The sequence below is a fragment of the Sinocyclocheilus grahami genome, unplaced genomic scaffold, assembly GCF_001515645.1.
Source record: "Sinocyclocheilus grahami isolate Dianchi unplaced genomic scaffold, SAMN03320097.WGS_v1.1 scaffold944.1, whole genome shotgun sequence".
Taxonomy (NCBI): Eukaryota; Metazoa; Chordata; class Actinopteri; order Cypriniformes; family Cyprinidae; genus Sinocyclocheilus; species Sinocyclocheilus grahami.
In genome coordinates, this window is record NW_015506123.1 from 82,220 (window position 1) to 106,481 (window position 24,262).

Here is a 24,262-nt window from a genome sequence, read left to right on the forward strand (position 1 = left end):
AGTTTTCAGCTGTCGCTTGAAAATTGTCAGGGATTCAGCATTCCAGATAGGGGTGGGAAGATCATTCCACCAGCCAGGAATGGAGAACGAGAATGTTCTGGAAAGTGCTTTTCTTCCCTGTCTTACAGTAACGAGTGACTCATTGTATCATTCATTCAAATGATTCCTTCAAATTGGCTGATTCATTTAGAAATGAAGCAAGCAACTTTCCTTATGAATGGGTTATTGAATGATTCAAACAAACAATTAGAAAAATGTGCAACAAGTCCGAGGCTCTGGCTTTGTATGAAACTATTTTAATTGTCATTCTAACAGCATTCTAATAAGCTACATCACGGAGTAAATGCATGGACTGTCAAGGTGTGTTTTAGTTTGGTTTTTACATGAGTGACATTTGATCATGTCAGATTGCAAATTTTTTAAAATGTACAATACTATCATAGACAATACTTATCGCACATTGTAGTTTCAACCTTTAATTATTTTTCTTTCTTCTGTACAAGACAAAATGGCAGAATGTCTGGTTTGTACTGCGGAGCACCAAAAATAAAAAAATGTACACCAAGATCAACTTTTAAAAATGTGAGACCATTTGTTTGCTTGGCCACTCACATACATATGCAGTTGTTTTATAATATATATATATATATATATATATATGTTTTTACTTGTTTAGATGGTGTTTTGATTCATGTGCTTTCTGCAGTTCCCCTCACTGCAGCCTTCAGCTCAACCTAACAGCACTTTCAGACCTTAACATTCATTTTCTCTGACCATCTTTACTTTTTTGTTTTTTTTTATCCTTGTTTTACTTTTTACTCCTGGGGTCTTGTCTGCCTCATCTGTTATTATTGTATGATTACATAAATAATAATAATAATAAAAAAGGATTTCATCTTTTTTTTTAATTTTTTTTTTTATGGTTGTTACAGTGTAGTTACACAAATAAGTACTGAGTAATATTAATTTACAATGTACTTATAGGGTTATGGTCAGGTTAGTTGCTTGTAAATTTGCATAAATTACTGTTGTTACTAGAGTAAGTACATGTAACATGTAACTACAGTATGCCACGTTAAAATAAAGTGTTACTGAAAATATGAGTGGTGCTTGTTCATTCAAGTCAATTTAAGTAACATTTACATAGTACATTATACATTATAGATTGCCTCAAAACAGTAAAACAGGAAAATAATATTGAAACATGTATCAATTATGAATCATATTAAGATAACAATATTGGCCTTATTCATCTTAATTTAGATGAATGTGATCATTGTGTCAATGTTGCAAAGTTTCACAGTGTCACTGTTTCCAAAACTTTGACACCCCTTTGCACTTCTTGGTGGTTGCTAGGCGAATGCTTACTGGCCCAAGCCAAAAGAGCCCAACACCAAGAAAAAGTTATATTTATTGTGACAAATGTTTAAAATATAATTATTTTTTTTGTTCAGAAATGGAAGATTTTATAGTATGCAAATGCTGAGGTTGGTCCTGTCCTAGATCGGTTTAATGACTGTGGGCCGACAGAGATGAATGTGGTGTCTCCCCCCGTGCTCTGCTACTGTGGCACCTTCTGCTCAGTCTCTTTACAGCACTGCTCACGCAACACTATAACGCTGCCCTAACGTCACTCTAATCTCAATATGCATCACAGTACGTCAGTGAGTCTTGTTTAACCAATGATCGCTGAGAATGAACATATTTTAGAATTACATAGTGCCAGCTATTCGCTTTTCCAAAATACACACACAAAATAACAGGTTTTTTATCTGTATTTGCTGGTTATTTAGCATCGCTCTTCTTTTGTTGCATAAAGAATAACTCGAATGACACAGGCAGCAATGTGGAGCTTTTTTTACAAAGACAAAACTGTCCAGGGAAAAATTACAGTCACGATCAGATGAAACTAGAATATAAATAATATGAAAACCACAAACAATGTGTGTATGAAAGCACCGTCATGCATGTCTTTGTAGTCTGGATGCGTTCTGAGGTTTTCCTTTCAGGCACTGTGTAAATAGGGGCTAAATGCTTGCCTCTTATCATCGTTGTTGAAATAGTTACTAGCTGTGAAGATGAGTATAAGTTTCCTCAAGCCTCCAGGGACCCATTTTTTTTCATAAGCCTGTCTCTGACGTCAATGCCCCGGCTGTCCTGTGGATTGTCACAGCAGACGTTTAAAGAAAGAGAGAGAGAGTGTGTGTGTGTGTGTGTGTGTGTGTGTGTGTGTGTGTCTGTGTGTGTGTCTGTGTCTGTGTCTGTGTGTGTGTGTGTGTGTGTGTGTGTGTGTGTGTTTAAAGATTGCTGTAGAAGCCTGTAACCTTGCAAAGCAATACGTAGAGGAGTTCAAAGTCATATGTGGGTTTGTGTGTGTATCTGTAAAGAAGGTTTGGGCAAAATTCTGCATTTAAATGTACATTTGAATTGAATTGTTCACACCCTGAAAAAAAACAAGAAAAGACAAAACAGTAAATCTAATTCTGAAAACAAACAACAACAACAAAAAACACTGAATCAAGCTATATACATTATTTATATGATTCAAAATCAGGTGAAAGAAAATCTCTTTAAGGACAGGTTTGTACCACTTTTTACAGTGCTGGATGTTTAATTGGAATCTGAATCAGAATTGCAGGATGAGGAAATAGCTCTTCTGCAATTTAAAGAAATGCAATTATCTTTTATTTAATAGACAAATAATTTCACAGTATTGTATAGTTCCTTTTTTATATATATATTTAGCAATACATCTTTATATGTTTTGTCATTACATCATTAAGGTTAGAATATCTTAAAATTAGAAATTAGATTAGAACGTGTCCATTAAAATACAATGAAATAAATGAGTAAATTAAATATACACTGTAAGAAAAATATGTAGAAAAATGGAAAAGGTACTGATGATTTTCTGCCATTATCTGTTCATTTACAGACATTTATTTTAACCCTCAAACACAACACAGTTGTGTAATGCAAAATGCATAATTTATCATTTAGTTTCTTTTAATTTTAATTCTACTTCCTTAAACACTACTTTAAATTGCAATTCTATAATTACTCAGTTCAAATTCAGGAATTGGTGCACTATACCATGCTGTAAAGGACTTGGTAAATACAATTAAAAAACACCATAGAAAAGATTTAACCAAATGAATGTCACTCTCCTTCTCTGAAGGCATTTCACGATGTTTCATGACGCCATTCTTCAAATGAATTACAAGCAAGCAGTAACTTTTCTCTGCAGTCTGAAAGAATCAAAACCAGCACCACCAGCCATGATGCTAAAACTTAGAAGTGATGGAGCTCTACGTTCAAAATACATAATCTACTTGAAACATAAGTGTTTGCGTAACAGTATTTTACTCAGTAAATGCTACTCTCAAAATGGACTGTCTGACATATTTTAACTAACACAAAAAATTATGTTTGTTACATGTTTTGAAGATCTAGAGCATCAGAAATGTTTCTATTACTTTTGTTTCTTGATATTGGGTTTGAATTCAAAGTTCAAATTGAGTCACCTGAGCAGCTTCATTTGTTACAATGCAACAAAAAATGATATCTCTAAATTCCATTCTAAACTCCATTGCATTTTTGTAATTTATTAAAAAATTCATTATACATAATCATATATACAGTGGGTACGGAAAGTATTCAGACCCCCTTAAATTTTTCACTCTTTGTTATATTGCAGCCATTTGCTAAAATCATTTAAGTTAATTTTTTTTCCTCATTAATGTACACACAGCACCCCATATTGACAGAAAAACACAGAATTGTTGACATTTTTGCAGATTTATTAAAAAAGAAAAACTGAAATATCACATGGTCCTAAGTATTCAGACCCTTTGCTGTGACACTCATATATTTAACTCAGGGGCTGTCCATTTCTTCTGATCAGCCTTGAGATGGTTCTACACCTTCATTTGAGTCCAGCTGTGTTTGATTATACTGATTGGACTTGATTAGGAAAGCCACACACCTGTCTATATAAGACCTTACAGCTCACAGTGCATGTCAGAGCAAATGAGAATCATGAGGTCAAAGGAACTACCTGAAGAGCTCAGAGACAGAATTGTGGCAAGGCACAGATCTGGCCAAGGCTACAAAAAAATTTCTGCTGCACTTAAAGTTCCTAAGAGCACAGTGGCCTCCATAATCCTTAAATGGAAGACGTTTGGGACGACCAGAACCCTTCCTAGAGCTGGCCGTCCGGCCAAACTGAGCTATCGGGGGAGAAGAGCCTTGGTGAGAGAGATAAAGAAGAACCCAAAGATCACTGTGGCTGAGCGCCAGAGATGCAGGCGGGAGATGGGAGAAAGTTGTAGAAAGTCAACCATCACGGCAGCCCTCCACCAGCCGGGGCTTTATGGCAGAGGGGCCCGACGGAAGCCGCTCCTGAGTGCAATACACATGAAAGCCCGCATGGAGTTTGCTAAAAAACACCTGAAGGACTCCAAGATGGTGAAAAATAAGATTCTCTGGTCGGATGAGACCAAGATAGAACTTTTTGGCCTTAATTCTAAGCGGTATGTGTGGAGAAAACCAGGCACTGCTCATCACCTGTCCAATACAGTCCCAACAGTGAAGCATGGTGGTGGCAGCATCATGCTGTGGGGGCGTTTTTCAGCTGCAGGGACAGGACGACTGGTTGCAATCAAGGGAAAGATGAATGCGGCCAAGTACAGGGATATCCTGGACGAAAACCTTCTCCAGAGTGCTCAGGACCTCAGACTGGGCCGAAGGTTTACCTTCCAACAAGACAATGACCCTAAGCACACAGCTAAAATAACGAAGGAGTGGCTTCACAACAACTCTGTGACTGTTCTTGAATGGCCCAGCCAGAGCCCTGACTTAAACCCAATTGAGCATCTCTGGAGAGACCTAAAAATGGCTGTCCACCAACGTTTACCATCCAACCTGACAGAACTGGAGAGGATCTGCAAGGAGGAATGGCAGAGGATCCCCAAATCCAGGGGTGAAAAACTTGTTGCATCTTTCCCAAAAAAACTCATGGCTGTATTAGATCAAAAGGGTGCTTCTACGAAATACTGAGCAAAGGGTCTGAGAGCAAAGGGTTTGAATACTTAGGACCATGTGATATTTCAGTTTTTCTCCATTATCAGAATTTTTATATTTACAAAATATAACAAAAAATGTAACATGAGATCATACTTACAGTGGGGTCTGCTAGTGAACCACTCTGTTTCTGTTTTGTGTTTTTCTAGTTTAATACAAAATTCATCATAAATTATAAGCAAAACAATCTTTCAAGCGATCATTTTAGCCCATAACAAGAATCATAACACAACACTGTATTTCCGAGACACATTACTTTTGAATACAGCAAAAAAAAAAAAAACTGGCCAAAAATATTTTTTTTTTCCTTCTTCAAATTTTACATTTGAGACAAAATAATTGTTTTTACAGGATCCCAATAAAACTGTGACATTCAAATCTTCATTTCCAGCACCTCTAAGCTCGCTGATGTTAAGAGTAATACCACTTGAACATACAGAGCTTAGGAAATCCCTAAAAGCCGCATGACATAATAACCGCAGTCTGATCTGTGAATATTTCCTCTGCCTTCAGGCTCTAAACACTGGGTGGTTAGAATGGGAAAAAGAGGTAGCTGTAAAATGGCTCTTTCTATGTCTTGTCCACAAAGTCCCGACTGACATTTCTGCTTTACGTTTTCTTAATGGATCAGCATTCATCAGCCCTGAGCTCCCCATCCACGTCACTGTTAGTCTCCTCTGATGTGGCGTCTCACTGTGTTACAGGGCAGGTTCTTTCATATAGTTATTACCCTGTAATTTGCTCTGCCAGGGTATACACAGCTCTTTACAGTGTGGTTGCAGCGATGAAGTGGTGAAGTAGAGAGCTGCCGTATGTCAAATCAAACAGACACAGGATCTCTGGTTTGAAAGACCTAGTAAGTTTAAACTGACTGTGTTCCCTCCTAATGTAAGAGAGGAAATGTATTAGGATTATCGTACTATGAAGATTTGACTCGGTGTGGACTTATTCTCCATGCAGTATAACATCTTATAGTGATGTCTGACGTGTCATGATAAATACTGTGCAATTAAGTTATATACAATCATCCATCCATTCATTTTCCAAACTGCTTGTCCTGTAGGTTGCAGGGACGTTGGAGCCTATCCCAGTGTCTTGGGCCGAAGGCAAGGATATCACCCTGGGGTGCGTTTGCTGTACAATGATGTAACATGCTCAGCCAGTGCAGTGTGATGCATCAGTGGAGAAATTAGCTTACCTAGCAAGTAAAAAAAAAAAACTGAAATCATTGTAACTTGGTTGCACAACTGTTGTTTGAACCATGTTAGTTCAACAATATAGGAATGCTGTTAATCATATCACACAAGTGGTGGAGTGATAACCAGTGTTGGGGTAACTCATTACAAGTAACGGGAGTTAAGTAATCAGATTACTTTTTTCAAGTAACTAGTAAAGTAACACATTATTTTGAAATTTACAACAAAATATCGGAGTTACTTTTTAAAGGAAAAAGTAGGAACTTTTTTTCCCCCATTTATTCACTGACACCTCTCCTGTTCATGTGTTGAGAGAAATTGGGAGTGAGGTGAAGAGACAGAGGTATTTCCTTCAGGGCGAGGCTTATTCATTTCACCTTTGGTGTGAAAGGGCCTTTACAGTTGCCAAAACTATAACCTTTGGGGTTTTTGTTATTAAAAACAAATAAGCAAGCCCAGCCCAGGTGATAAAAATGATAACGCAAACATAATGCAACGTGTTACCTTCCATGAAAAGTAATTAACACAATAATGCAATATTGTAATGCATTACTTTTATAAGTAGCTTTCCCCAACACTGGTATTAACTAGTATAAGATTATTTAAACATATTAATAAGCTGTACATCTCTTTATACATGTGCTTCATTCAGTCAACAATTTGCTTCGCAACGTAATTTTTCTGAGATGCTGCTCTAAAAAAGCTAGGCATCTGAGGACTACTTCACTATTTTTGTTCACTGTCACTTTGCTTAATTTGATGTTTGATTCATTGTGGGTTCCCTCACATTCTCCTGGATTTCCTTACGTGCATTCCTCATCTTCTTCTTCTTAAAAAACAACAACAACAACAACAACAAAAAACGGAACTGATTGTTGAATACACTAAAATATAGATTTAGGTGTATGTACAATTAAATGGAATGAAGGATATAGAATGTACTGCATGTTAGTTTGCTTATTGTGCCCAAGAGCAAGTTCTATGCAAGTCCACGTCATACAAGAAACTGCGCTTCAAAACAGGACGAGATCTGCAGTTCTTACCACACAAGTGTGCGATGCTGTTTGCCATTGTTTGTTAGAACTCTGGTTTCTGAAACACCAAATCATTGAAGTATGTTGGCAGAGTTAGCTACTAATGTTTTTGGGAAACACATTCTTGGACAGATGGTCAGGCCATCACAGATCAAACACCACATTGCAAATCAGCATAAAAAAATAAAAAATAAGTTATATATATATATATATATATATATATATATATATATATATATATATATATATATATATATATATATATATATATACATACATAGACATACAATCCAGAAAGCATCCTAAAAGCTATAATTTTGTTAGTTGTTTAAACAGGAGTCACATTACAAAAACACTCATGTGTTCTCAAACTCGTTGCTCTATCTTATTTATGTATCTTAACAGATTAAATACAAGTCTAATAGATTACCCATGTCTGAAAATGCACAATGCTTACCAGATGAAGAAACAATATGCAAGCTCTTATTTTCTCCACTGACCCAAGAGTCTGAATGCTCAGTCACCGGATGAAGAAATATTTCTAAGTTTTGGAAAGTGTGGGGTCCAACAGACGTCAATGGGACGTCAAATGATACAGGAAATCCTTTGAATAAACTTCAGGGTAGAAAAGGATTCTGGAAAAGAAACCCAACTCCTGTAATAATTACAAAGAACTGTGCTGCAAACTTGTGCATGCCATACTGGAGCAATGAACTGAAACATTTCAAAGGTGAAGGTGCATTATTGACTCCCAATACCAGTGAAAACAGAGATTTTATTTTCTTTTTATGCATGATTTGGCAAATGCAAACTAGTAAATATCGTCCTTTCTGTAGCCTGAAGCACCTAAAGCATTTCAATAGATGTATAGATTCTTTAATTATAGGGTATAATCAAAAGTCTATTAACCCACGGTGGAGATTAAATATTATCTGTGCTGTAATTGACATTGTGTTGGTTCTGATACATTTGGACAATATACAGGTGATGTGATACTTAATTATGCACAAAGGTTTCTAACAGAAGTGTACAAACAAACACAGAAATCACATACAGTAAGCTATCCTGAATCACATACCATTATATTAAAATCATTAAATATATTATTATTATTATTATTATTAAAGATGCTTGTTTTTAATGTAATTTTCAACTTTTGCAGAAAAAAATGTGCCGACGAAGGTTTGCACAGAAATCATACAATATCGGATGGTACAGTAGTCTATTTGTAGTTTATATATTTACATAAATATACATTTTTGAAGGGGAAAACGTCGTTCCTGCAGGAGTAGTTTGTCATTAGTAAGCTGTGCCATAACGAAAAACTGAGGTTTGCCCTCAGCCAACAGAACACACACACACACGCACACACACACAAACGAGTGCGCGCTCTCTCTCTATCTCTCTCACACACACACACGAGTGCGCTCTCTCTCTCTATCTCTCTCTCACACACACACACGAGTGCGCTCTCTCTCTCTATCTCTCTCACACACACACGAACGAGTGCGCTCTCTCTCTCACACTCTCTCTCACACACACACACACACGAGTGCGCGCTCTCTCTCTATCGCTCTCTCTCACACACACACACGAGTGCGCTCTCTCTCTCTCTCTCACACACACACACACACACGAGTGCGCTCTCTCTCTCTCACACACACACACACACATTGACGCGTGTTGTCGTCAGAGCGCGTCAGTCCGCAGCAGCAAACAGTTGATTTCTCCAGATCTGCTGCCTGCCTCATCACAAAATATGCGGTCGTTTATGGCTCCTGACAGCTTGATTTTTACGCACCAACGGTATTACCTGTGTTAAAATATGCTCTGTGACTTTGAGATCTAGAAGCTAAAGAAACAAATCCCAGCTGTATGTACTCAGAAGACCCCGAAATGCACCAACATGTCTTTATAGCGAAGAATGGCCTCTAGTGGAAGCACTTATAAACACCCATTTGTCCTTACACGCTGTTTTTATATGAATTCTCCAACGTCCTGCCTCGACACTATAACATAAGAGGATGTCCAACCCTGAGAAATGACGCCCCCATTCCCCCCCTGAACAGTGGGAAAACACACTACAGCAGTCCGGAGCAGAACAGCTGCGCCAGAGTGCGGCGCAGCCGGGGAGGAGATACGCGAACGCCGCCGCTCTCAGTGCCGTTCTCCGGCTCCTCTCGAGACAAACCGTCTTCGCCTCCTTGCTTCATTTGTCAACATTATACTTGGAGGAGAGGACGGGGCGCGTCTACATATTGGACGTAGATACTACAGTGCGCGTAAAACACGGCATTCTATAGCGCCTTATAGACTTGACGCGCTTTGATGTCATCCGGCTGTTCAGTGTCGGATCGTTTCATTTATAAAAGTGGGTCGACATTAAACTAGACGCATATCATATCAAGAGTTATCATCACTCGCTTGCGGGCAGACATGGAAGATGGTCCGCCTTCCACAAACTGTTTCCGAAGGTTTACGGACTGTTTCCTTGGCTCAAGTAGGTATACTTATTATTACTCTTGCGTACTAGTAACTAAGGGTGTCACAAAATGTAACGTTTTTTTGTTGAGCACTTGCACTGCGTTGCAGCTGCATTCTGGCAAACTTTTGAATCTATTTTCCAACGTGAAGTTTGGCTGGCAATATTTGCGCAACGGCTGCGTGTGAATGATTATGTCTATTACAGTTAAGTTGTTTATATAATTGTCTCTCATCACCTGTTATGTTTGTTGATATGAAGTTTTAGTGCAGTAGCTGGTTGGGGACATACATGTGAGACAGGGTGATGTTTCATTATTTGAATTAAGTGTGGAAATGAATTTATTTTGTGATTTCCTCTTTCTTTTAAAATGCAGGGAGAGGAGACACGAGTCACTATTTTCTACTGGCATGTAACTTAGTGTCATATGCATGCATGCATAAGCATGCATTTATTTATTGAAGAATTGCAGAGACTAAACAGTGGACCTGTTTGTAAAAAAAATAAATAAAAAAAATCCCGCGCTAATTAATTTAGTCCTTGATTAGGCTACCAATCAGCGGCAGAGTTGCATTATTAACCCTGTTGCTGTACATCTACATTTACTAATAGTGTTAATACATCACATAGTGAGCAGATGTTTTCTGTACATACAGTAATTTAATATGTAGTAGAAATCACATGCAGGATCTTTAAAATGTTTTCATGGATGAAGCAAGACTTGTTGGGTGTTACTTGTGATTTTAGTCTCAGTGTCTACTGTCTACAAATACACATTTGGAGATTTATTAGCTGCAACAATAATATATGCATTATGTTGAAATGGGTAACTTATTTCAGCGATTTGTTGCTTTGTTGTTACTATACTCATAAATTCACTAGAAGTATATTAATTGCTTATTTTACATATGATTATAAAAATTTCATGTGGCATTTTGCCTATTTGCTTGAGGAAGAAAAACAGTCAAATATATTTTAGCTACCGTGCAAGACAAAGCTTGATTGAGTGTTCATCATAATGCAAGTCTACACAAATGACAATTATTAATTTATTTAGAAAGAAACCATATTTAGTAGCGAACAGGCAGAAGCAAAGCTGTTTCTTTTCACATGCATACTGTTCATAATGGTAAAGAGTAAACTATATTTAGACACTACAACTAACCTAGTGCATTGAAAAACTATGTCAGTCACGAAAAAAAAGTCCCACAAACGTCCCAAGCAGATCGAAATGATCACAATGTAAAAATGATAAACAGTGAAAGGCAACACTTAATCAGCACTCTCTCCTGCACACTTTGATCTGATGCCACAGTAAGCTATCAGAATGAAATTGTTTAGATCACACTTGTTAGAGACTTTGTATTTTTTCAGAGCTTCACATGCAGAGGAATTATTGGATGTTGTCCTCAGTGCATAGCAGCTCAAAGTGTGCGTGAGGGACAATAGTGTCGAGATTGTTTTGGTGACCTCCTCTGATGGACATTATGGCAGAATTAGCATTGAACATATTGACATGAGGGCACCACGTAAGCGGTGTGCCGTGGTACTAATGACAGGTAAGCAAGAATGTCACAGGCTTTACTGAGGTTACAGTACCTCGAAATGTCTGCTTGTGATAATGTTTTCTCATAAGAAGGGTGTAATTCCTTGCAGTCAGTGGATACATACAAAATTCATACTATTCACACTGTAGAGCATTTTCCTTAAAACATTATTGGAAAATACCAGGCATAAAGGGTCAGAAAAGTAATTGTCTATAAACTTCTGTATTTACCATGCATCTGTCCTATACTGTATGTACATTCATCCAACAAGAGGTAAATATAGTGTGTTTATTTATGGGTGTTACTGTGAAATAAAATTATTACTCATATTGTGATATACTGTAAGATTTTGGTCATGTTGCCCACCCCTAGGCCCATCAATATGCAAATGTTATAACAAAACATAGGCTTAATAAGAACACTGATATTTTAGTTTTACTTTGTTGTTGTAGTAAGAGTGTTTGGTTTCCAAATGTCTCATGAATAATGATGTTTTCTGTCGGCAGCTGATAATTTGCAGCACAGAACACACTCTGGTCTGCACAAACCAAGTTTATCCACGCTGCAAATCAAACAGTATTTATTGCAGTCTGGGTTGTATTTTTCCATACTTTGTGTAGTTTTACTCATGGTTTTCAAGCATGTCATGCAACCTGTCCGTGTTGACATCTGGTTTCTACCTGGTGACAGATTCATATGTTTCAAAATATTGTAGATTTTGATTAGACTCGTGGCCTTTGACATCAGCAGCACAGAAAGGGAGGTTTATTTATTTTGCTGTGCTAACTGTATAGACAATTCTATTCAGTTGCATTTTGTCTTTTACAGTTAGCAGTGTGTTATTCCTGCGGTCCACAAATTAAAAAAAGACCTACAGCTAATTTTGTGTTGTAATATTTAATTTTTTACTTTTTCTATACAGGACAGAGATTACAATAAACTTTTATTCGCGATCTATACTGTACTTAGAAGTTGCACTACATATTTGTATGCGTTTTTTTGTTATTATTGTTTTTATTCGACAAAACAGCCTAGAATGACAGGAAAGTGGATGGAGAGAAAGAGGGAATGAGACTGGGACATGAAACAGGCCATGTGATTTAGATGCTTAACTACATATTAATGGAGAATCCCAGAAAAATTCAATATCAATATCAGTCAGGAATAAAAAGACTCGTAGAATCATTCTGGATGATTTTTTTTTACATTTTGCATTCATGTTACTGCAGTGCTCTGTGGTAAGAGTGCAGGAGTGGAGCAGTGTGGTGAAGATGTTCGGTGTGTTGAAGGGAGCTTGCGGCTGGTGTGTCATTGCATCTCTCAGAGGCAGTGCTGAGTCTTCGCTTCCTGCTGCTTTCTGCAAGGCTGCTGATATCAGCAGGTCACCACACACAAACAATGGAAATACAGCATTGTTTTCTACGTTTTTTTGGCATGTATCTTTTATTTTTTTTATTTAAAATTTTGGATTATTATGGAAGTCTTGTGAAATCACACAAATCCATGTTAGCTGAGGTCCATTGACAGATACAATTTTTGATTTTAATATAAGATTAATTAATGTAAGATTAATACGTTTTAGAAATGTTTTTCCTTGTTAGTTCACGTTACCAAATGTAGTCAACTAATGTTAGCAAACACGACCTTATTGTAAAGTGTTACTAATGATTCTTATGAGGTAGTTCTTTTTAATGAAATAGATAGAAAGTCTTACCAATCAGTCTTGAGTGCATTATATATCATTTAATTTATAGATTCCTTGTGATTCCCTCTAAGGGTGACTTTGGGGGTTAGAATTATTTATTATATATATATATATATATATATATATATATATATATATATATACATATATATATTTAAATAGGATCCCTACATTACATTTAGAAACATTTTATTACTTAATGCATTGCATGGTAAAAGTTAAATAAATGTGCTGAACAAAGCGAAACGACCCAAACCAACACAAGACGCAATTTGGAATTTGGAAATTTAATTTGACAGTATGTAGTAAGATGTTATCTCACCCCTGCAACAGATTAGATCTGAAAAAGTTGTTCAGTCTTTTGATCGCATTTTATCCGAATGTTTGGGATGAGGCATGCTACCAGTGGTGTGGTGTTGTTTTATATCAGCCCTGCCCCAGTGTGTGTGTGATGGACCTCTCCACAGAGGCCGTTTTTGAGGCTACTCCAGGTCAACACTAATGTGATCTGACAGGCCATCTACAGAGTGCTTAACTCAATGAAGAATGCTGCATTGTCATGCAAGAAACGCTCATCGAAGACACTTCCTCCCCCAGCTGGATGTCATTTAATCATCCCAGTGAATCCCCTTCTCAAACGGCCTTTCACTAAACAAGTCAATGAATCAGCTTCACATGATATACATTCAGCAGTCTGCCAGACATACAGAATGTCGAGACGCACTTTTGAAAATGTCATTAGAAAGTCCAGCATCGGCCAGTGGACAACTGGACAATTTGACAAAGTTTTCAAATGCATCTTTTCATTCTTGATTTATGAAGGTAGCAAGACATTAAGGACTGTCTGAATCCAATGTTTTCATGATGTCCTGTCTATTAAGCTGTTTTTATCTGGTCTGTTAAAGGCATTATTAATGTGTTCTTTGATGCATGTGATATCCCACAATCCTGTTCAGATGGTTCACCTTTTGGTGGAAAGAATAAAAATGGTGTCTGATGGACTAGTTGAAGATAAGTTCATAAATTTTTGATTTTTTATCGGTTTTTACTGAGAAATAGGCATTTCAGTCATTACATATTTATTTGCCTATGTGTAATGCTCACTTTAACTGGTTTAATCATTAAAACAACACATTAGATCATTAGACATGGTGTGGAATTTTCTTTAAGATGTGCCTTAATACACAAATAGTGCCACTGACTTCAGTTTTGCCTCAACCAAAAGCCCATTTGTCAGAATTATGGCATATATTGGCATGTAGAAGCTCATGCGAGTGATGCAAGTGCATGTTTGGCCTGCGTTGTGTTCTGATTCCAATTCTTCCATTTTCTCTTCAATACTTTCCTGTCTGGTTTTGAACAAAAAATTTATTATTATTATTATTATTATTGAGATGGTTGATTTCTAATTCTCTTGGCAACATTTTCAGATATTCTTTTTATACAATGAATTCTAACAGAAGAGTGAAAGATCTGTAACAAATAAGTTCCCTTTCAAGGGAACAAGACACTGCATCCTCTAGGGGTTGCTATGGGGAGCGCCTCGACATGACCTGTGTCTGAAGCGTACATTCAAAACAACAACAACACGTTGGCCGGTGACAGCCTATGACGTCACTACCAGTGCGACCACAGTATAAAGAAGCGCCGGGAGAACACATCATCCTCTTCTTCGTCTTGAAGTGACTGTTTTGTTTGAAGCGTGCATTCCGGTGGTAAGAATGATCTTTTCTTCCCTTGTCATGGCAAGCACTAGTAAGACGTTTAAGAGGTGTGTGGATCCGTGTCCTCGCTATTTGACACCTGATGACACACACGATCTTTGCATCGTTTGTTTGGGTGAAGAGCACGCACGCGATGTCCTCGAGGGGGCAATCTGCAGCCACTGCAAGCGTTTTTCTATGAAAAAGCTCCGCTCTCGTCTTTCTCTCTTTTAGAGGAAGGTGAGGCAGCCGTCTGCTCCCCGTGGTTCAGGACCCGCAGCTGCTGAGGCACGGAGGAGAATGAGCTTGTGGGGATGGCAGGCGGATCTGGCCGATGAGTTTAAGGAGGCGCTTTCCCTCTCGCGCTCATCGGTTCAAAACAACAACAACACGTTGGCCGGCGACAGCCTATGACGTCACTACCAGTGCGACCACAGTATAAAGATGGCAGGGCATACGCAGCAGCAGGTCAAGCTTCGTTGCACACGATGGCGGTGCTTCAGGTGTACCAGGCTGATCTGCTGAAAGACCTGGATAAAGGGGAGGGCCTTTCCCCTGATGAGGTAGCTGAGCTGCGCCGCACCACGGATCTTGCTCTCCATGCTACTAAGCAGGCTGCCTCTGCTATGGGAAGATCTATGGCGGCCATGGTAGTAACGGAGAGACATCTGTGAGTGAACCTGGCAGATATCGGGAAGAAAGAGAAGGGCTTTCTCCTCGATGTTCCGGTATCATCTTCCGAACTTTTTGGTACCTCCGTCGGGATCTGGCTGATGAGTTTAAAGAGGGGCTTTCCCTCTCGCGCTCGTCTGCCGCTGATGAGGGTGAGCTGCTGGATGATGATGATGTGATTTCCCTAACATCATCTGATCCAGTGACCAGTACTCTGTTGGGTTCTGCCCAGATGTCTGAGGGGGGCGAAGAAGTTGAGACTGAGAAGAGGCCGTTTTCCTCCCACATCCATAGGTTCCAGCATACGAGTTATGCCAACATCGAGGGGATGCGCGAAAGCGGCTATGAGAGGATGCCCCCTATAGACGAGACGCTGGCTAGCTATCGCTCTGTAGGTGAGACATCCTCTCTCAAGGCTCCCTCCTTGCCATCTAAGCCCCTTCAGGCTTAAATGGCAGGGCATACGCAGCAGCAGGTCAAGCTTCGTTGCACACGATGGCGGTGCTTCAGGCGTACCAGGCTGATCTGCTGAAAGACCTGGATAAAGGGGAGGGCCTTTCCCCTGATGAGGTAGCTGAGCTGCGCCGCACCACGGATCTTGCTCTCCATGCTACTAAGCAGGCTGCCTCTGCTATGGGAAGATCTATGGCGGCCATGGTAGTAACGGAGAGACATCTGTGAGTGAACCTGGCAGATATCGGGAAGAAAGAGAAGGGCTTTCTCCTCGATGTTCCGGTATCATCTTCCGAACTTTTTAGTACCTCCGTCGAGATGGTGGTCGAGAAGTTTAGGGAGGCGAAGGCGTGCTCAGCGGACTTCAAAACCTTCATTCCACGAAGGTCCAGGTCTGAGCCCGAACAACGCAGGGGTCCTGGCCCGTCTCGGATCACAGACGGGCATAGAAGACTAGTGTCGCGACTCGTGCCCCTCTCCCACCTGCGGGTGGGGCTAGGAGGAAGCGCGGGTCAAAGGGAGGTAGGCAAGACCTGAGGGAGGTGATCCAGACGAGGTGCTCTCAACGCTCTCGTCCGGACCAGAGTAAGACCTAAACATCTACTCATCTCCCTCGGGGGGTTTAACATCTGCCCTCATCTTCCCCTTCCTAATTCTGTTGATACATTCTGAGCAGGGCGGAAAAAAAATGCATGTTTGGGCCCTGTTGTCTCCAGGCTCTACGGGTCTGGTTAAAGCAGGACCCATGCTCTCTATCGGGTAGAGAGCACAAGGCTGGATTGGGGTTACAATGCCATTAATCTAGTAAGCATCGCTCCCTTCACTGTAGAGGGTTATTTATGAGCGTGCTGTTTCCTTCCGAGCGTTCGAGTTCTCTCCCCTTCAGAGGAGTTGAATTCCCCACTCCGTGGGTTCCATCGATGTGCGCTCTGTGTATGTTATGCACTACTCCCTCAGAGTGCCACGGTCACATAATGTCTCTAGGTCTGTCTGGTGAACAGTCTCTAGGGCCCCTTAGCAATGGTATCTTTAAAATCCATGTTATGGTATGTGCGCACGCAAAGTCTCTGTGCACTTCCTAAAATCCACGCTGTGGTAAGTTCGCACATCAAGCATTTTGCGTTCTTTCTAAAAATCCTGTATGGTATGGGTTACGCGCTGCAGCTTCGTGCCCTTTCTTTGCACACTTCTGACCGGCTGGTTAGGCCCCGGTTCCACCTTGGGCACCACTCTACCTATGTATCCTCAGTGATACCTACTTTAACAGGGTGTTGCTACTAGGGGTCTGTTGAGACAGTTCCTTCAGCAAGCTCTTGCAGAGCAAGCGGTAGCCCTCTGGGTGACAGGCCAAGACCTAGTTAAGATTCTAGGCGCTTGGTCGTATCGCCTTAAAGGAATCTCTTCCTGACAGAGATGGGCACTCGAGTTAGTGTCTCGGACTCGAGTTGCACTCGAGTTGCATTTTTATAGACTTCAGACTTGACTCAGACTCGACCTGAAATGACTCTAGAATTAACTCGACTCGAGGAAAAGGACTCGTGAATATTTTAAAAGCAACTCGAGTCTTAAACCTTATAAAACTGATATTGAAAAGGCAGACCGCATCCACAACCCGGCATCTGGACTGTGAGCCATAACAGCAGCACTATTTTAAGTGACCAGCACGTCAAAACAGCGGAGTGGATCACATAACAAGCACTCAGGGTCGTTTATGGTAGATATCTTTCAGCGCTATAGGCTACTGTAGTGTTTTTATCTAAAGCCAAATGCTCTTTATTCAAGCTCTTTCTGCTCCGTGCGCTTTCTCTCTGTCTCCGGATGCACGCCGGCGCGGATGACTGTTGTTATTTTAACAACAACAGAAATATTGAGAGCAGCAAAATTATAGATTACTTTCACTAGAACACAGCAGAAAAAACAATGCTGCAAATATAGTTCTATTTCTTATTATCTATTTATGTATCCATAACCTGTTCAAACCAGATGTGGCAAGATGTTTCTGATCTACATTTAGCATTATTAATCTGTAGGCTAAGAACATTTCAAAAGAATCATGTAATTATAATTGGGAAATTGTTGTTAGACGGCTCGTATAGAACTTAAACTTTGAAACTGCTGACTATCTTTCTTTTCTGCTCAAGATGAGAACGTTTTGATTATTGTAGACATTTTTAGTAGATAATGCTTTTAAATAAAATATTAAAATAGTATAGATTTCAGGAGGAAAAGCCTGAAAAAAAGCAGATCATAGAACATATATTTTGTCTATAGCCTATAAAATAGCTTCGTAAATAGGAAGATTTCAATACATGAGGATTCTAAATGGGATTTTTTTTAGCAAGACATTAAATGACTTGAGACTCGACTCAGACTCGTGACCAAAGACTCGAGACTTGACTCGAGACTCAGACTGAAGTCTTTATCCAGCGATAAAGACTTCAGACTTGACTCGGACTCCAAGTTAAAGATTTGTGAACATCTCTGCTTCCTGATTCCAAGCCTTTGAGCTCTACCCTGGGCCCAGGAGTCCTGGACCTAAAAGGTAAGTTTATGGGGTATGTAGCACAGGCCTTTGGCCGTAGGGGATAATGTTACTGACAACCGTCTAACCGTCCCAGGGGCAATTTCCATGAAGCTTTGGTAGAGTTGGTACTTAGTGCTCGCCTGTGGTTTGGCATGCACTCCCCTCAGCATGGTGCCGTGGGTATACCATTCCCCATAGCGACCCCTAGAGGGCGCAGTTCGAAGTTCCCTTGAAAGGGAACGTCTCAGGTTACGTACGTAACCATGGTTCCCTGAGTAGGGAACGAGACACTGCGTCCTCTAGTTTCCTTGCCATGCTTCGGATGCAAGCTTCAGACGAAGAAGCGGATTACGTGTTCTCCCGGCACCTCTTTATACTGTGGTCGCACCGGTAGTGACGTCATAGGCTGTCGCCGACCAACGTGTTGTTGTTGTTTTGAATTTATGCTTCAGACACGGGTCATGTCGAGGCGTGATATACCATAGCGACCCCTAGAGGACGGAGTGTCTCGTTCCCTAATCAGAGAACCATGGTTACATATATAACCTGAGACGTTTTTTTTCTCCTTGAATATTCACATTAGAATATGACATTAGAAATCAAATGTGTTGCAAATGCTGTTACATGTTGATTTTAAAGCCTGAGACATAATCTACCCATGTGAAAAACAAGTGCTCTTTATTCATTGTGCACTTGTACTGTACTTCAAATCTTAGATGTATGTTTAAAACATCATATAATATTAATTAATTAAAAGGCCACTTAAGTGCATATAAATAGAGTACACTTTCTTGACTCTCTTAAGTACACTTTAAAAAAATCACTTTGTAATGTCAAACTAAAAGTTTTACTCTAAGATACATTTTTAAATTGTTTAATAATATTTTGTCATGCTTTAAAATATATTTTATTTGCAACGTCATCATTACATATTTTACAAATATATTTAAATGCATGACATGCAAGTTTTAATCAAAATTACATTCAAGTATGTTTTAGTTTACCTTAAATACCTGTCAGTACATTTGGTAGTACACTTTAACCATATTTCAAAGACAATACAAGTAATTATAAAATTACATGGAAAGATGTACTTAAGTCCTACTTAACTGAGTTTAAAAAAGCTCTCTTAAGTTAATTATGTAATATGCATTTAAACTATTATTTTATGTATTTATTTGCATTTAAACATTTTAATTTAATTGTAAATAACATGCAATTAAGTGTCGCATAAAACATTACATTCAGTTCGCATGTAAGTGTGTTCTTTTAATTTTTTTTATTTTTAATTTGGTGCTCTATTATGCTAAAGTGTACTTTTTTCACAAGGGTATGCAAGTACATGAACGTAAACGCATATGGCTTTGCAAGGTCGATTTTGTAAGTTGTTGCATTCCGAAATGTTTCAGACTGCAACTCTGCCAATATCATGTTAATCTTGAGTACCTATAGAGTAGTATTGCTTTCTTCATAAGGAGCTAAAGAGTCATGAGCACACACAGCTTTTGCGTAGTGATCGTCTGCAAGTTGTGACATGGACAAAAATAAAACGGGAACTAAAACTTTATTGAGTTCAATTTTGTTTAATTTGTTTATAAAACATTCCTCACCAAAATGTTGGGAACAGACAAACACACATGCACAACTCTGTTGCTTCCCAGGAGAAATAAAGTGCATCCACTGTTCCCTTAATGCTGGGTTCTTTGGGAAGCTGAACAAGGCTATATTTCCCTCACTACCAAAAACACACTTCTTTGGTGACTGTTGAGTTTGTGGTCTAAAAACAAAATGACAAATCCTTCTCAAGCAAGTCCTGTGCAGTGCTGACGACGACTTCCGTAACCCAAGTGAAGCACATTGATGGGCTGCTCTTGCTCTGGTTGATTTGTACGCATGCTCTTCCGGGAGGAGTGCCCATAAAAGGAATTCTGCCCTTTATGACATCATACAGGGCCATACTTGAGAGAAAAGAAAAAAAAAACTTTCCAAATCTTATACGAACCCTTAAGGAGTTTATTTGGCACAGAAATACTCTTGTCATATGTCCAACTTGTTTTTTTTTTGTTTGTTTTTTTTAACTTTGACCATGTTTAGCATGAGAATCCAACTTTTTAACAGTGTAAATATGTCAGAATGCATGAAATAACATTAGACCTCCCCTTTAACATTGTTTCTATATGGTTAGTTCTCTGTTTCAGGTCAGCTAAAGTCATGGCAGAGCAACAGATTGAGGAGAATCCTGTTGAGCAAGTTAGTAAAAGTTCATCAAACTGTCAACGTTTTCCATTTTTAAGACTGTGTCAAGTTAAAAATAGTTCAAGTTTAAAAATGTGCCTCCAGACCCCTGCATTCTGTTCCATTCCTGAAGGCTTCTCACATCAGCCCAGGGCCATCCTTACTGTTGAAACCTCGAATATATTTCAGCTACATTGTGATGACATTAGAAGAACATTTGAAATGAAAGTGAAAGTGACATGACATGTGGCCAAGTATGGTGACCCATACTCGGAATTAGTGCTCTGCATTTATCCATCCAAAGTGCACACACACAGCAGTGAACACACACACACACACACCGTGAACACACACCCGGAGCAGTGGGCAGCCATTTTTGCCGCGGCGCCCAGGGAGCAGTTGGGGGTTCGGTGCCTTGCTCAAGGTTGCACCTCAGTTGTGGTATTGAAAGTGGGAGAGAGCGCTGTACATTCACTCCCCCCACCTACAATTCCTGCCGGTACGAGACTCAAACCCACAACCTTTGGGTTACAAGTCCGACTCTCTAACCATTAGGCCACGACTTCCCAAATATGGAGAACTTAAGCTCTTTTTCTTATTTGATAGACTTATGGGTCATCCTCATAACATTTCCTTGGCATGAACACACTCTCTCTGTTACTCAGCACCCTGTTCTTCTGATGATGTCAGCTGACACTGAACTCCAGCTCTCCTTTATGACCTTCTGTTAGGAATCTCCAAAAGCAGACTGTGAGTCTGCTGTTCTCGTCAGAGCTATCTTTTGGTCCCATTGCTCTGCCGGACACAGGAGTTTTCCAGATGTGGCAGGTGAAAATAAGCATCTTTGGCCTCCTGCGAGAGCAAGTGCTGTCAGATCAAACACTCCTCCCCCATCGCTTCAACAGAGGCATATAGGAAGTTTGGATGGGAATCGTGAGGAATTGAATGATTTTTGTTCCAAATCCACTTAATGATTCCATTTCTTCATCATCAACTAAAACATAACTTCTTTTGTCGTGGTGAAAGTGAAATCAGTTCTGAATTAGAACCGATTCTCGATTCCCAACCCTATAAAGAAGAGGTATCTACTCAGATAATAAAGCATTCATAACCTTGTCAAGGCTCATAATAAGCATATTTTATTATATCATTTTTTTCTCTCTCTCTCTTTTTGCAGTAACAGTCACAAAACACTGTTTGGCCAGTAAATGCATTCCTGAGTTTTTCCTCAGTACGATTTTTTATTAGTGGTGTTGGCTATGTCAAACATTACTATTACAGTGTCTCATACTCAGGATTAGATATTTAAATAAACCTCTAACCTTAAATAGTAACATGTGGCACATAACTCATCCCACTCTGTGCTACAGACACGAGTGGTTGCTCAAGTCATATAGCTTGTTGAGAAGGGTGATATTACTTTTATAAGAAATCAGGCTTATGTTTTTTGCCTTGCTGATGTTACAATCAGGGTGCGAACTACGGGGGAGCTCAGCTCCCCTTAATAAGACATGGGCTCCTCTGAAAACGTGATTTGTGAAATTTTGGGGGGTCTCAAAAAAATATTTACAATGTGTTATTTTGATGTCTAATTTCAGTTTTGTGTAATGTGATCATCGTGGATTATTATGTGTAAAATTGCAAAAATATCATTCATTCAGGCATGACGGCGATTTAAACCTAATTCACTTTAATAAAGATAACTATAGGCTACATTCTATTTTTGTCATGAGCATCAAGGTGAAGGGGCGCTGCGGTGCAAATTCCACTCATGTTTAGTACATGTTAACTCAAAGATTCGTAGAAAAAATATAAACGTTGGACTCTGTTGTCGATTCTGTGTAAAGGTAAGGCATGTTATTCGCAATTATGTGTTGTGGCTGGGTTGTTATAGGTCTGCGTGACTCTCGATGTCTTAGGCCTAACTGAACGGAGGAATTATGGTATTCTTCTGTAGCCTGACGACGAGTAACTTTACGTTAACCGTTGTTCATGTGAACTCAAAGACAGCCTGATGCTTTGTTTATAGACTATTTGTGGGTGGCTGTTTGTTGTTTCACCTATCAAATCGTGTCGATAAAGTATAATAGGGTAAATCCTGTATAGTGATTTATCCTATATAGTGCTTGCATAAAGTAGTGCATACACTTGTAGCTGTTATGTATCTTTAAGTCATTGTAAGCGCAAGCGCACTAACCCCCCCCCCAAAAAAAAACAAAAACAAAAACAAGTGGGCTCCCCCAAAGTCCACGATATAGTTTGAACACTGGTTACAATGATAGGAAAAATCCTGTAGGTTTACATTGAAGGAGGGACCGGAGCCATATATAGAGTCCAGAATATCACAGAGACTTGTGGGTGAGCTGTTTTGACACCCGACTGTTTAAACCACAGCAACAAGCTAAAAAACACTCAAAACATCTTAGAAACCTTGAAACCAGTGGTAATAAAATGAATGCATAAAACTTTAACAATTCTTTTTTTTTATATGTAACCAAATTAAATTTGAACAATTATTCTCAGTCTTTGGGAAACAAGATGCTGCACAACAGAGGTATACATTTTAAATTAACACATGGATGAAAAAATTTGATATTTATGTTTTAATCAACTATATTATTTTTATTACTACTCTGACAGTACAAACAGTACAGTAAATATATATATATATATATCTTCAAGTCATAATTTCTTCAAGTTAAACCAAACTTTTATTCTGGAATTTTGTAGTGAAGACCTTTGTGTGTATCTGGTGATAAATTTATCAAAATGAGGTGGTGAAATGTTCATGAAGTGAGATCAGATCAGGTTTGGAGATGGAGTCCATTTCCTTATATAGTGACATAGCAGATGTTGAAAACACCACAAACGTGCTTGAGTATGTGTAGTAGATGAAACAGAAAGTGTGGACTCACTGGATACATCTGCCACAACTCCCATCACATCTAGCTCCTCAAGATAGATCAGGCCAATAACATACAGGTCGAAAGAAACTGAGAACAGGTTCCTCATCCAGCCTGATCCAGTACATGAAAGCTGGGGTTTTTTTCTTTTTCTTTTTTATTCTTTGCATCAACTCAATCACTATATTCAACATCTAACTCCTCGGAACCAGATGCATATCTAATCAACTAGGGACATGTTTTCAAAAGCATTGTTAGCCAAATAACGTTGAAAGTTCTGTCGTAACTAACATAGTTCAGCGATTTGATGTTACCTGAAACTGAATAGTTCCAATGAACATTCGCAAAAAGCATCGAAAACTTGTGTGGTTAGAACTACAGTGCTCAACCTGTGGTTAGAAGCATAGTTTCTTGATAATATGACATACTGTATGGACTTAAAGAGATCATGCTCTTGAGCACAATAAGCAAGCTGTACATGCAGTACACTCATTTCAGTGTGTATTTATATATATATATATATATATATATATATATATATATATATATATATCTCGCCATCTTCTCATTGGACGCGCCTTTAGAGAGAAATGCATCTTTACAGATTTTATAATGAAAGAGTTTTTGTTTTTGATTTGAATTATTTAGTTTTAAAGTAGTAATTTAAAGCTTTCTATAGATATACAGTGGGTACGGAAAGTATTCAGACCCCCTTAAATTTTTCAC

The 24,262-nt window shown here is 39.0% G+C and overlaps 1 protein-coding gene across 1 annotated transcript in view; it reads left to right on the plus strand.

Moving 5' to 3' along the window:
* The first annotated feature begins 9,028 nt into the window (after positions 1 to 9,028).
* Positions 9,029 to 24,262, plus strand: part of pde10a (phosphodiesterase 10A) — a 103,627-nt gene continuing 88,393 nt past the window's right edge. Inside the window, exon 1 of the mRNA XM_016249626.1 lies at positions 9,029 to 9,812. Coding sequence (XP_016105112.1) covers positions 9,749 to 9,812 — 64 coding nt within the window. The 5' untranslated portion in view covers positions 9,029 to 9,748. The remainder of the gene's footprint in view (positions 9,813 to 24,262) is intronic.